Source organism: Plutella xylostella, chromosome 21, assembly GCF_932276165.1.
Source record: "Plutella xylostella chromosome 21, ilPluXylo3.1, whole genome shotgun sequence".
Taxonomy (NCBI): domain Eukaryota; kingdom Metazoa; phylum Arthropoda; class Insecta; order Lepidoptera; family Plutellidae; genus Plutella; species Plutella xylostella.
The window spans coordinates 5,899,038-5,914,724 of NC_064001.1; the positions used below are offsets into that span (position 1 = coordinate 5,899,038).

The window sequence follows — 15,687 nt, forward strand, 5'->3', positions numbered from 1 at the left end:
GTTATAAGAAACATATAAGTTAAACATCACTATTTTGAATCATTAGGTTGGCAGGTAAAATAGATATATAGGTATATATATTTATATTTATGTAGTATTATTTATATAAGTATGATGTAATTTTTATAAGTTATATATTTTTATATAAGTTATATGTTATAATATTATGTTTATTTTATGTTGTAATCATGCACTGTTAATTTAAGGTTAGATTTAAACCATAGGCTAATTTCTGTTTGATAATTATTAATTGTACCTACTCAAATTAGTTAAAGGATCTAATGTCATTTATCTTTCACCCAGTCGTAGGTTGGCTGGAAGAAATTGCTTTTTGGCAATAAGCCCGCCTTTGTATACGTCTTGTGTTTTGATTTGTAACTGTTCTCTTTTATGTTTGCTTGTGTATGTGTACAATAAAGTGTATATAAATAAATAGTGTATATAAATAACTGAAACACTCAATAACTTACACATGTAGTAACTCATACACACACACATACTACTTAAATGTCACTTCAATCCTCTTTCCTCTCCCCCTCCCCGTCCCTTCCCTTGGGTTGTTTAGTGTTTAGTCTTTGTGTTTAATTTAGTCACTCTTTGTAAGTACTTGCAATTGTATTTAAAAACTTAATCTGTGGATAACGGTGTGGATTGTACACCTAATTACTCTTCTTATATATACGTGTTACATAATGTATGTGTACAATTGTTTGTTGTCCCTAATAAATAAAATAAAATAAAAAAATAAATAAACAGTTTGATCCTGAGAATCTTAGGTGGAAGGTATGAATGAATCAAATAATATATTAGTAATACGATATATGCTATTAGTTGTAGATACTATTGATTAAGAGTTTTGCATGTGTGTGCGTGCTCGGTGACAACCCTGTGAGTATTAGTTAGGTTATTAAGAGTATTCATCACCGACCCATATTCGCCCACTGCTAGACATAAACCACGGCCGAGGCGTGTTGTCCCACTTACCAGTATCATAAAATTAAAGAGTTTGCTTGAGGGCTAAACATAAACATGTATAATATTTTACTTTTGGCTGACTGCAGCTAGAGTAATGTAGGTATTTGGAACCTCAACTAGGTCAAGTCCCAACTTTAAGATTAAATTTTGAGTCCAACACTTTGTTTTAATTGTTTTTTTCGCGTGTTAACTTCTACTTTGCTTAGGCTTAATGTTTACAAGGCAAAAACACGAAGAGAAATTTAGTAGTTGCGTTGAGTGCCACCATTAATCAGCTTTGATTGGTGCTTGGTTTTCAAGGAGCAGTCACACAATAGGAACGCGTTACGATGTTGGTAACGAGCAAAAAATACACTTTCGTTTCTCTGTTCCTATTAGAATAAAGATAAAAGTATTATTTTTATTTACAAGTAGGTATACGAGTATAATGCTCGCAAGGCCTTAAGTACGACACCACCGAGATTATTATTTAATATTATGTGTAGGTATACCTAGCAATATTGTATTATTTCATCATGACGCTGTTGAATTCTTAAATAAACAAATAATTGCAAAGTAAAGTAATCGTAGCCAACAAGCGAAGAAATTGTCAGTGAGATATCAGATTCAACTGCACCGGCATCTGCCGCTGTTGACTTTGGGAAATATCTTCGCAGCCAATTAGGGATGCAAATACTGTTCAAAGTGAATGGGCATTATTTCCGTGGAATCTTCGAGAAGTAGTCTCCTTCAGAAACTCCGGTAAAATTCAATAAGCTGTTGAAAACGTTTGCACCTTCGTAAATGGGAATGTTCTCGAGTTGATTTATTCGCGGAAGTCAGTGTTGCATTTGTTACTTGTTTTAGTATTTTTTTCGTAAATAATTGCTTTTTCACATTTAACTTTGTAGGCACATAAAGTGGAATATCTCCCACTCACCGGCTTACAAGGTGGTGTCCATAACTGTAGGCAATGGATTATCCTTATTAGGTACTAAATAATTCATCTGTACAGGTCAGGATTTGAACCCGCTGTGCTTTTTTTTACACTAACTTGACAGCTTGAGAGTCTACTAACCAAAATTGAAAGGTCAAAATGGTCAAACCTTTTTTTAAACTACTTGATAACTCGACAATTGGTTACTAAGTAGTACAGTACAGGCTTATGTTTTCCCTTATAAACAAGCTGTATAAGAGCATTTCATAGCTGTATAAGCGAGTACCCTGTCCCTGGGCACATATGGCCGAAGGACTGTCCAATCACCTAAGTCAACAGTCTAACCGAGTTTGCTCAGTGCCTCTATGCTTCTGTAAACTTACCTGGCCAATGCTCTAGATTGTTATAAGATTTTCTTGTATTTACTTTGACGTAATTTGTTAGATCTTAAAGGTCTATACGTAATGATTTTTCAGATTATATTATGAATTATCATGTAAGACTACTCTACAGTCTATTTATATTAAGGATGTATTAACTAATTAGGTATAATGTAATGTAATGGTCGAGCGAGCGGTGGTAGCTCAGTCGGGTAAGCGCTCGCTTCTCACGCCAGAGATGCGGGTTTGATCCCGGCGCTGACATGTACCAATGAGTTCTTTTAACTTAAGTACAATGTATACCATCGCTCTTACGGTGAAGGAAAACATCGTGAGGAAACCTGCATATCTAGATCTAGCACATCTAGATATGTGAACCCACTAACTCGCAGTGGACCAGCGTGGTGGGAAATGGTCCAAGCTTAGGAAGGCAGTTTAGACCTTGGGGATATGCACAAAGGTTCCACTCGAGAGAGCCAGGTGCAGGTACTTACTCCCCCACAGAGAATAGAATAGAATAGGTATAATGTACACATTTGTGCTCATGATACCCTTACAAGTTCGGTTATGTTTCATGAAAATTAGTTTTCCGTTTTATACGTGTAATTTTGCACGAGACTAAATGTTGCACCTAAACACAGTATTATTTAAAATCATGTCCCTTTTTCATCGAAAGAACCAGTACCTAACTTTGGGAGTATATATGAAGACCTAAAAGTAACACACTCACAGGGTGCCAGTAAATTTGGAAAGTAATAATATTACAACCGTCGCCGCCGTTCAATAAAGCTAAAAAGTTATTGAGTAGGTATTGGGTCCGTGTCTGTTATATAACTGGTCAATTTGACCTTTGGGTATTACGGATAGTTGCGTAATCCTATATTACTTTCTTACGTGTCCAGTAAATCTGAGTAGATATTGCCTTTTTGTGCCAGTCGTGTCAATCTTATGTCTGACTTAAAAAAAAGTTTCAGGCTCGTGTCGCCCGCCCAATACCTAGAAGCATTACTTTCGAGAGACTTTTAGTGTCGCGATTTCTTGCGACTCAATAATTTTACTGGGGTTTCTAATAATAATACAATAGTAATGTATTTTTATAATACTTCTAATTTCTGCTAAGGTATTACATTTTGATTCAGTTTTAACTTGATAGGGTGTTACATATAATGAGTTATATACAGAAGTTACATAGGTACTAACAATAATATAACTTCTTGAGACACACAATGCACACAACAAATATTTAACATACCCACATACAATACAATAACATCGACAATCTGTAACTAGCACTTAGCGGTCAGATAATCCAATCAGGAAAGTCAACATGGCACAGAATTATAAATTAATGGTTTTAGGTACAAGGCTTGCTCTGGTAATTAGCATAGCATCGTTGCTTTGAACATTAACCATGCTGGCGGTTATTAAGTTAACGAGATAAGTAATGGCTAAATGAATACCACTATTGCATTGCCTAGGGCTTAATTATTATGTGTGTATGATTTGTCTTTTCAATCTACTACCGTTTTGTATCTACGAGTATGTATCAGTCAAACTATCGCGTAGTATAGATATTACTAAAATCACCACGGTGACTACTGACCAAACCTATATCAGCTCAAAATTCGTGTGTTTCAAGCCGGCTTACGTACCTTTTACAAATCCTTTTATATGTATGTAAGTAGGTATACAAATGTAAACACCCAGTACAGGCCTATGAGAATATAAATTTCACCACACATTTAAAACGAACACAACAATACGAGGTAAATCGGTCGTTAAGATTTACACCTATTGCCATTTTGGATGTACAAAATCAGGCCTTACCCGTTCCGCCTTACCGCGAACCCTTATATCCTCGAGCCTTTTCAACCGCATGAGACCCTTGGGCAGCATGATCAATCGATGAAGGGGTACTAAAGCCTACTCAACTATATAAAGAGGGATTCAGATTGGCGAAACCCAAGCGGAAGTAAGAAATCAAGTGTCGCCCTTACCTGTGGAGTGTGGACCTTTTTAATGGAATACGGCGGTGTAATGAAGACATTTAACGAGGATAATGGTGTTCATAATTATTGAGGATTAAATATGTATTTTGAAATAAACCACTATTTCTATATAAGTATTTTTTATGTAGCCTGGATAGTGACCCACTGCTAACATTATAAATAAAATCCCACTAAATTAAAAACATTAAATAAAATGAATTATAATAAAAATACACACGCGAGAAATGACAATGTTCCACCTGCCATTGACATGGTGTTATAACACTGGTACTTTTTCATTGCTCGCGGGTAGGTATATTTGCAGGAAATTATTAAACTTAATCAACTTTTGGCTGTAACACCACACTCTGTCCTCGGTCTTCCTCAACCACAACCAGCGACTAGTCTACAATACCCCTAGCAATAACTGAACCTTACCTCTCTATCTTCAACAGCTTCATCTACTGGTACCGAGGCACCAACGTGGTGAATTACGCGCAGCGCGGCGGCATCAGCGTGGAGACGGAGCAGCGGACCCGCACCAGCCGGCTGTTGATAGCACGCGCTTCGCCGCGGGACTCGGGCAACTACACCTGCGCGCCTAGTAGCTCAGGTATATTGAACACTCTTTTTTAGTTATGAGCTCCTGGTAAGTGTGGTCCACTGCAGCTCGGGCAACTACACCTGCGCCCCTAGTAGCTCAGGTAGCTTCTGCTAAGTTTGGCCCACTGCAGCTCGGGCAACTACACCTGCGCGCCGAGTATAGCTCAAGGTATATTGAACAGTTGAACACTCTTGCGTAGTCATAAGCTCCTGGTCGCATCAGTTTAGAGGCTGAGCAGAGAACTCAGACCAGCCGGCTGCTCATAGCACGGGCGTCACCGCGGGACTCGGGCAACTACACCTGCGCGCCTAGTAGCTCAGGTATATTGAACAGTTGGACACTCTCTATTGTTCTCATGAGCTGCTGGTCACATCAGTGTGGAGACCGAGCAGCGGACCCACACCAGCCGGCTGCTCATAGCCAGGGAGTTGCCGCGGGACTCGGGCAACTACACCTGTGCGCCTAGTAGCTCAGGTATATTGAACAGTTGTACACACTCTTTCGTAGTCATGAGCTCCTGGTAAGTTAGGCCCACTGCAGCTCGGCCAACTAAACCTGCGCGCCCAGTAGCTCAGGCATATTGAACAGTTGGACACTCTCTTTTGTTGTCATAAGCTCCTGGTAAGTTTGGCCCACTGCAGCTCGATTTCAGTGGTACACTTTTGCACCTTGACAAACTAACAAACCACTACATTGTTTCAAAGATTGGTTGGTTGGTCAGTTTGTCAAAGCACAAAAGAGTAATCGCAGCTAAGTTCAGTACTATCAAGTTGTTTGGACCGAAGGTGTACGGAGACAATCTCCAGTGTCGCGGTATCGCTGCGATTACACTTAACTCGGGTAAAACTTGAAAAATTATAATCAAGCAATCTTGTGTGAAGATGAAAGAATGAAGTGAGAAACTGTTTTTGAATATCTCTTCTCTTAGTTTGGTATACCTCATCGTCGTGGCTTGAATAACTTTACACAATATTATGTTTAAAAGTACGTTTACACCAAACACCCAATTCCTATTAAGTCTCTAAAAGAGAACCTTTTTAAGCTATGCATACCAAATGCTCTCATTTCTGTATGCATGAAGGGCCAGGACTCAGGGAAAGTTACAAAAATAAAATTTCATGCTAAAGCAATGGCTCAACTATTCATGTATGTACATACATAGTGAGTACATAGGTATAACTTGTACATAAAGTTTGTTTACATACACGGTTGCATTAATTATTTATGTATTAACTATTATTCCAGTTATAATTCTAGAGTATTTTTGAATTATAATTTCGACTTTTGAAACAGCATAAAATTTGCACAGAAAACCTAGAAATTAATGTTCTAATTTCAGAAAATAATGTTATTATACAATTGTAACAATTAAGCCAATATCGATTTGAGTCTTAGTCTAAAGTACCTAATAGGATATACAAAGTTTACTCATGGAATTAAAGGTTAATTTTAATTTATGAACATGGACTTTCAGATATCTCAAGTTACAGACTGTTACAATGTTTGTGATCCTTTTTACATCCGTGGCTTTAAAAAAATTGATAGCTGAAATGATAACTGCATGTATGACTGTATGTACACACAGCATATACACAGCAAAATGATGACTATTTCAAATGGTATTCGCTTAGCATTTGCTCAAATATTGATATTTCATATAAAATATGTATTCGAGAATTTTAAACCATTAATTTTTCAATGATTTTCATTGAAATTCTATAAATAAATTAGCGGACTATCTAAGTACTTGCATTATGGTATACAGTGTGAGTCTTCATAAAGTGCACATATGAATTGACGTGATATTAAAACTCATTTTATCGATAAAAAAAATATTTTAAAAAATCCTAGATTTTTAGTTTTTTTTATATTCATTGTTAAACTTTTTTTTCAGGCACTTTGACCTTTGGTTAAAAATACTTAATAACTTTTAAACCAACGACCCTATTTTAACAAAAAAATCACTAAAACAATCTCAAATTATTGGCAATACTGATAAGTGTCAAAAATACGCAATAATATACAGAAAAACTGGAATAATAAAATAAAGAAATAAATAAATTCATATTTTATTGTGATTTTTTCCATTGATTGCCTATTATTTACAGAATATCATAGATATTTTATCTTATTTTATATTTATTTATTAATTTACAGTTAATTACGTTTCAAAAACAAAAAATTCTACGTTTCTAACTCTAATACAACGTTTGCTATGAGCGGTTAAAGAATGTGGGCGCACGTGCTACGCTGGTCCCAGGTAGAGTCAGTTCTTGTTCCAGGTAAAGACCTTTGTTCAATGGTTCAGACTAGTTCAGAGTACTTACCTATATCGTTTTTTTGCTATTGTTAAGATGGTCATTGCTATTGTTAAGACCAAATTGCGGCTCCGAAAAGAGATGGATGTGTCACTAAATAAAGGGGTGAGAGTGGGATTATAATAAATTTAACGTCTGTTAAAAAAACAAGGCAGCATTAGAGTTAGTGACTACTACCTACAAAATACCAACAATATTTTATCTTATTTTATATTTATTTATTTATCTACATTTAATTACCTTTCAAAAACAAAAATACTACTATTTCTATTCCATAATATTAATATTTCTACGTTTCTAACTCTTAAACGTTATGCGTATGGTATAAAGTTTTGTAAATGGAAACTAACAGCACGTTATGATGGGCCATTATTTAACAATGGGTATCTTTTCAGAAGTACATAAAAATACAGAAATGTATTATTAAAAATTTATTATCTTACAAAAACTCTCACCTCTTTATTTAGTGACACATCCATCTCTTTTCGGAGCCGCAATTTGGTCTTAACAATAGCAATGACCATCTTAACAATAGCAAAAAAACGATATAGGTAAGTACTCTGAACTAGTCTGAACCATTGAACAAAGGTCTTTACCTGGAACAAGAACTGACTCTACCTGGGACCAGCGTAGCACGTGCGCCCACATTCTTTAACCGCTCATAGCAAACGTTGTATCAGAGTTAGAAACGTAGAATTTTTTGTTTTTGAATCGTAATTAACTGTAAATTAATAAATAAATATAAAATAAGATAAAATATCTATGATATTTTGTAAATAATAGGCAATCAATGGAAAAAATCACAATAAAATATGAATTTATTTATTTCTTTCTTTTATTATTCCAGTTTTTCTGTATATTATTGCGTATTTTTGACACTTATCAGTATTGCCAATAATTTGAGATTGTTTAAGTGTTTTTTTTTGTTAAAATAGGGTCGTTGGTTTAAAAGTTATTAAGTATTTTTAACCAAAGGTCAAAGTGCCTGAAAAAAAAGGTTTAACAATGAATATAAAAAAAACTAAAAATCTAGGATTTTTTTAAATATTTTTTTTATCGATAAAATGAGTTTTAATATCACGTCAATTCATATGTGCACTTTATGAAGACTCACACTGTAGTTAGCGCACTTATCTTACAGATAGCATCCCTGACACTTACCATGACTTTCGGAAACAGCGCCTAACATTCCAGCAAACATAATATAGATCATCCTGTAGCAGCAAAGGTCGGAAGTCACTTTGCTAGATTGGCTAAATATAAGGAAAGATGATACACCTATATTGTTGCGAAATGACCAACATTAAACACAAGAAAAGAAACATTGTGCAGAAGAAAAACTATCGGCATATCAATTACTTTTGTCCCTAAACTTGTATGAAATTGCTTAGCATTTTATCAAAGAATACGAAAGTGGAAGAAGATACATCAATCACTTGCCAAGTCTAGTGAGATATTCGTTATATGAGTCAAATCGAAACTTAGGTAAAGCGCAAAAACTTCGGCGTAACTCCTATAGCCAGCACACCTTGGCTCGAGCCTCGTTAGGGTCTATTCAAATGTGAAATTGAATTTCGAAAATCCATTACTTTACCTGCTAGAGTTGAAATAAACATTTTTCTGCCAAAAAGCGAACTGTCTATGAGCGATCAAGAGCTTTTATAGAGGGTTCGTATGATCGTATCGGCGCGTGCAAGTAAGGAACTGCCGAGCTGAATAATAAACATGTCAAACTTCATCATTTATGTATCATAATCGTAACTTCCAGACCTGGGTCCTATGTACATTCAATAAAATACAGCAAAATACGACGAACCTGTACGTTATATTAATAACCGCGCAATATAAGCAATGCCAAGGACCTCAAACAAACATCTCCAGCCATATTTGTAAAGGCTTATTCGAGCAAACAAGAATCTCTCGATACGGCATGTTCGTCCTAACCTAGAAATTGGTAAATAATACCCGATACCGCGAGCGTCTGCTCGTTAATTGGGCATGTTATGTTTGATTTCTGCCACGCTCGGAGGCAAGTCTACTAAATAAGCCACACAATGGCATATGGATGTACCTTTTGAGTTGTAGGTGTCATAAACTATTGAGACTATTTTTTAATTCAAAATCCAAAATGATACCATATGTATTTTTTTGTATCATGCTAGATAATTAGTGTGGCGCTGTTATTATAACCTAACTGATTGAAAGCTATTAATTCCTGATCAAACAAGTCATTTCTAAAAAATGCATTGCATGAATGGTTTAGATTAGAGTGTTTAAACATAGATACACTCATCAAACCTATAACACGCCTACCTTATTCAGCGATAAAAATAGAAGACCACCGAAAGAGTAGAATTGCCACCATCTTTTACTGTTCAGCTCAAGCACGGTCCTTGGAGAATCGATACATCGGCTGGTGGGAGCAGTGGAGCGGAAAGTTTGATTATTTGTGTGTGTGACGAGGAACCTGTGCCAATATACCAGAGCAATCCTAACGTAATTAATGCCGTCTAAAGAAAACATCTAAGGCCTCGAGTCAGATGAAGCGTACTAATAATGTCGTGTACTCATGAAATGTCCCTCGAGTCTGCTTCACGTTTCTAACTTGTCTCAAGCAAAAAATAATTATATTGCAGCGCTTAATCGAGTTTTGAAATCCTGGTTTAAAACAACTTCATAAAGTCACGCCGCCCGTCCCCTTTTTTATGCTAATCCAGTTATTAGTAGTGCTAGCGCTGCAGGAAATAAATGAAATAAAGAAAAGGAAAATAAAGTTAAGCCATCTGCAGCCCGGCTAACTTTGCAGCGATTCGCGCTCGTTTGATAACGTTGTTTACCTTAAAAGGTACATTCATTCAATCTGGAATTCTGTCTGCTCCTATTGTATGTTTTCAGGTACTTTACATAACTGTGTTAAATAAAACACTACGTTATTTTTGAAATAGCCAGGGATACTTAAGTTATAGGCAATTGAACGTCAGTATGTTTTTCTAACAACTTTACAGCGCATCAAATGTAAACTTTGACAACTTTTATGAGAAATCAGCCATATTATCTTGGAACCTCCCCAAACGTACAACATAATATTAGCTGTAATTCCAGTGTCTGTCTTTCAGATACAGGCAGCACTAACCTTGCCATTTTCTTTGCAAGCAGATTCAGCATCGGTGGTGGTACACGTAGTCAGCGGCGAGAGACCGGCTGCAATGCAGAGCGACACAACGAAACTAGCGCCATCCCTCTCACTCATCCTACTTCTCAGCACCACCAGTCAATCTTCTATCACTCTCCCTCTCAACACGTTCCTATGGTACTTACTCGTGCCATTCTTCGAACTCATCAGTAATTTTAATTTGAATGCTCTCAAGAAATCCTTGTGCCAAAATAGATGACCAGAAAATTAAGTCTTTTATGTATTTGTAAAGAGGCATTAAATGCTAATACGTAATTGATGTTATGTGTGTAAGATATCATTGTGTTTACATTTTAAAACGAATTAATAGTTTAAGGGTCTAGGAGATTTTCTTCGTGAATGTAAATAGTACCTACTTACCTACATATATGTACATACTTATTTAATATATGTGTCGATAAAAACAATGAGTATGATTACAATTTGGTGGCTTAAAAAGAAATGGGCTATGATACGTTAGCCATGAAAAAAATCCTGTGACATAGCAACTTGACTTTTTCATTGCTTTACATTTCTTGCTCGCAAATGTAATTCAGTATTAATGGAAATATCGTAACAGCATGAATTAAATTCAGTTCGTGTTTATAGAACCTACTTACAAAAAACATTTAAAAATAGAGAACGAGCCTGATTTATTGTATTCAAAAGGAGATTACTAGTAAAGGAATTGTGTTCTAGACGAAGCATTATGTAAGTACTTATACATACTTTGTCTAAAAAAAATAAGAGGGGTTGCTAATAAAAACTTGTATTTATTCATCTAGTCTGAAGACCTGAGTCGCGAGCACAAGTTTCGAACCTCCGTTAACGTTGCGTATCGTCAACTGTCACTGTCAAAATGTAAGGCAAAGTTTGTTCCAAAAGTGACATTTGCTTTTTCCATATGTTAGGTGGAATTTCACCAATCGCTAAACGTATTTAGTAGCCTGTCATACGTCTGTCAGTTAGTACAAAATGTATTTGAAATTTGATTTAAATACGTTTAGCGTTTGGTAAAAGTGACCCTTCGTGTAGATTCGAAAATAGTATCGAATCATGTGCTCGCTGCACTGTACTTTTCAAATAAATTGTGTGTGACTTACTTCAAAGAGAGGTAATCAAAATTTAATTGCTTCGAAAAGATTGCTCTGCCAATATTGATTATTTACTTTGACGGCAGCAGCTAGTGTCAGATAAAATTAGATTCAATTTTTCAACGTTAAATTGAACCTATCGACCTCTACATTCTTCAGTTTGTCTTTATCATATCTATATGTATTATGATACTTATTTTACGTAGATTAATATCAGTCTGTTTTCATTACATATAATTGTACAAAAGCTCATATTATTATAACAATTATAAACGAGGCCGAATCAGAATCTCAATTAAGTAAAGGTGGTCTGGCAGAGATCACTTTTAGTGATAAGACCGCCTTTTGTACCCTAATTAAGTTGTAATTTGTTATTAATATGATTCTTTGTTGGTGTGCAAATAAAGCGTATTCTATTCTACCTATCTATCTATCTAAGTATAAAGTAAAAAATGAACACCGGTATTTAAAGAACATAATAATATATGCATTATGTATATTTTGTGCTCAGGTTTTGGGTGTAATATGTATCAATGTATCTATTCTGTGTAGATATTATCAGCTGTCCGATACCTTGTGTGACTTATACATATAATTTGAACACATTTAGCAGTTAATAAAGTTTTTAAGAAGAAAAAATAAGTCTTCTTTTTGTTTTCAATTCTATTCGGAATTCTATATCGGAATATATTTGGATTTAAAAACATCAGTCGAGTGTAAATGTTTCTTACGCACATAAGTACCTAACATCACAAATATATTTTGAACGTGATACTTACATAAACGTGCTTATAAAAGGAAAACGACTTTCATTACATATTGAAATGAATAAATTCCTTTACTACCGTTTCCATGACGCCGGCTTCTTCAGATGACTTATAAATGTCGGTCAATTCTATGTACAAACATGTTTTTTCAATGGAATTTTCCAATGTGTCTCTTCAATATATTATGATCTTGATGTAGGTACTAAAGTACTGAACCAGTTTAATTTATAAGTGAGACATTACTCTGATAAAAACCATTAGCTTATTCAAATACTTATATGTTTTCTCGATCAATGTTTCATATATTTTACATGATACATTTGCTTTACTTGTCTTCCATTGACTACACATAAAATTACCTTATGTAAATATTTGACAACTAGTCTGCAGTTTGCATTTGGCCTACAGATATAATTAACCGACTTCAAATAAAGGAGGAGGTTCATACCTGTATGTATGTTTTTTATGTATGTATCGTCGATAAATTAGGTACCTAACTATCATTCATTTTGATTGCATGTATAAAATGGCATTAGAAGATTAGGCCAGGCTATTTGTACATAATTATATTTAAACTAGAGCAACTATAAGGTATAATAATAATTTACGTATTATCCCGTAACTTTACTATCATTAAACATCAAAGTATTGTGAATAGGGTGTACCATTATCATTCCATTTGTAAATATGGTTATTTTGATAATAAAATGTTATAAAGATAATTTGGATTTTTAATTTCAGAATGCACAGAGAGAGCCATATATTTATTCTCAGTCATTTTAATAGCTAAGTATTTTTTGGTAGTTTAACAAATAAAATCTCATATTTATGTTATCATAAAAAGATTCATATAACACAGAAGTTCGAAAATTTCTTAGTGGATTAGGAAATTTGAGACGAATGGGGTAAAATGGGTTAATGTAGACACCCTGAGAGCCGCTCGTTCCAAGGGATAATAGTCACCATCAATATGGACCACTTTTGTTCAGGAATCATCCAGACCATCCTACATCTTCTTTGGTTTTTATCTACGACGCATAAATTCAAGGTTGACCCGAGTTTAGGCCATATTGTGAGTTTCGACTATTTACTCAGACATTCCAAAACAATTCTTTTCAACATTTTGAAAAAATACTATGGAATAGGGGTAGTCAGAGGTGGCTCACAAAGCGAGCCACTCGCTTTTCGCAGCACATTTGTACTCACGTGATAGGTTGCGAACCATATCGCCGTTTTTGGAATAAGTACAATGCACTTATGACTGTGACTCTGAATACCCCTTCGGGGATTACTCGTACAGTCGTGAGTGCATATGTATACTATGTATGTATGTACTATGGAATAGCTGGGTTTTTTCGCCATAAGTTGGTGCTAAATTGAAATCATTGGTAACGTCAGTTAGGAACTTCCACCCTGAATGGTGAACACCTGTTTTCACCTACAAACAGCGTAACACAACTACTAATGATACCTACAAATCGGATTAAATGAAAATATAATTATGTATGTATTTATTATTACAGTAACAGTTTCCAACCTTACCTTACCATCTTAACAACAAAACTTGAAAGATTAATAGCAAATATCAATAATAAACTTTAGTTGAGAATATGCTGTTATAACTTTAAAACAATATCCATTATTTAGGATCCGATCTGAACTTTAGTACTTCGCTACTCTGTGTTTATGGACTTGAAAGTTGAAAACTTCGTTTTGTTTAAAATTACGGATTCTGACAGAGAGGAATCGGATGTTACCATCTATCTACTGTAGCTGATCCCGAAAACAAATTATACCTACTAGCATTTACCAAACTTAAATTTATGGTAAATGGGGCCTTGCACTCTTTCATGAGGAGTCAAAACGTGTCTCAAAAGGCTCGTTTGGCTGTTCATGGGGGAGTGTTGGTCCCTACACTAATGTATGGAAGTGAAAGCTGGGTCTGGCAGAAGAAGAATGAAAGTAGGGTAAATGCTGTTGAGATGCGCTCTCTAAGAAGTATGTGTGGACTGAAACTGAATGATAGGATAAGGAATAGTGTTATAAGAGATCGAGTTGGAGTAAAAGAAGACGTAGTGACCAAAATTGAAAAGGGAATGTTGAGATGGTTTGGTCACATTGAAAGGATGGATGAAAGAAGATTGACGAAAGAAATTTATTGTGCGGAGATGTATGGTTGTGTCGGTAGAGGACGTCCTAGGCGAAAGTATGTCGACCAGATAGGCGACATACTCAAGAAGAGCCAAATTAGGAGTTTCCGAAACCGACGTGCGTGTATGAAGAGACTTATGAATGTGGAGGAAGCGAAAGAAGTATGTCAGGATCGTGGCACGTGGAGATCCATAGTCTCTGCCTACCCCTCTGGGAGACAGGCGTGAGCATATGTATGTATGTATGTACGTAAATTTATGGTGTGGAAAAATTAGATAAACCCACAGACCTGTATTTGAGTAGACAACGCAAGTGCATGTACTTCGCGTGTAAAAAGGGAGTGAAATTATCTTCCTTTAGCGCAGTGTCATTAGGGACGTTCCTAAACTAAATCGTTCAAGTGACGTGACTGACGTGACAGTAGGTATAAAAATAATGGCACGCTTGGTTTCTATACAAGGAATGAGACAAGCGTTGTCTATTCAAACACAGGTCTGTGGATAAACCTGACTGATTCATGATCACTCCGTAATTGTCACACAGTATACCCCTTCCCTATGTTATTCGCAAAAAGGAAAGAAAATTTTTTTTCGTCATTGGTTATTCGGCATATAATTATGACAGAGGACAGGCCCACTGACGTTTCAGCTTTCAGACTTACCGAGCTACTCGCACGCGTATACGTCAGTACTCTTACGAATTACCCCATAGTTTTTTCCAATTAATGACTTGAAACACATTTCCTAGCCATAAGTCATTCCACCGCCAGCATGACACAATCACCTTTATATTCATTAAGGCCGGGGTCTCCTATTTACTCCGTAGGTCGCGTCAAGTGTCACCGCCGTAGGCCGCGTCACAATGCTCATTATGTCTACGCGCCAACGTCGGCGTGTGAGGGAGACCGCATCAGTACATTTCTATAGTGAGCATCGTGACGCGGCCTACGGCGTGACGCTAGACGCGACCTACGGCGTAAATAGGAGACCAAGGCCTAAATACCTACGACGCTTCACAAGACGAATGTCACAAATCTATAAAACTTTTTTATCATTTATAAATAAATAATTATGCACATCAAAGCAGCAAATGTTACAGGTTTTTGTGGTAGGAATAAATCAAAGTAGGTAAGTAATTGATAGATGAAAAAAACATATTTTTTACGTACGAAGGCATGGTCTGTCTCTGACATGTTTCCAACTTTGATAAGATATTTTCCGTTGAAATATTGCTATTTTCGATACGCTACTTACATTTATGTAATATATTTTCTTTACAATCAGACCGGTTGAATACATTTCCAGGTATTCTTAATAACTGCA

General features: G+C 35.7%; 1 protein-coding gene across 1 annotated transcript in view; it reads left to right on the top strand.

The window, feature by feature from the left end:
* Positions 1–10,857, top strand: part of LOC105388952 (hemicentin-2) — a 103,089-nt gene extending 92,232 nt beyond the window's left edge. Inside the window, exons 6-7 of the mRNA XM_011559999.3 lie at positions 4,715–4,872; positions 10,338–10,857. Of these exons, the coding sequence (XP_011558301.2) occupies positions 4,715–4,872; positions 10,338–10,573 (394 nt within the window). The 3' untranslated portion in view covers positions 10,574–10,857. The remainder of the gene's footprint in view (positions 1–4,714; positions 4,873–10,337) is intronic.
* Positions 10,858–15,687: the final 4,830 nt, after the last annotated feature.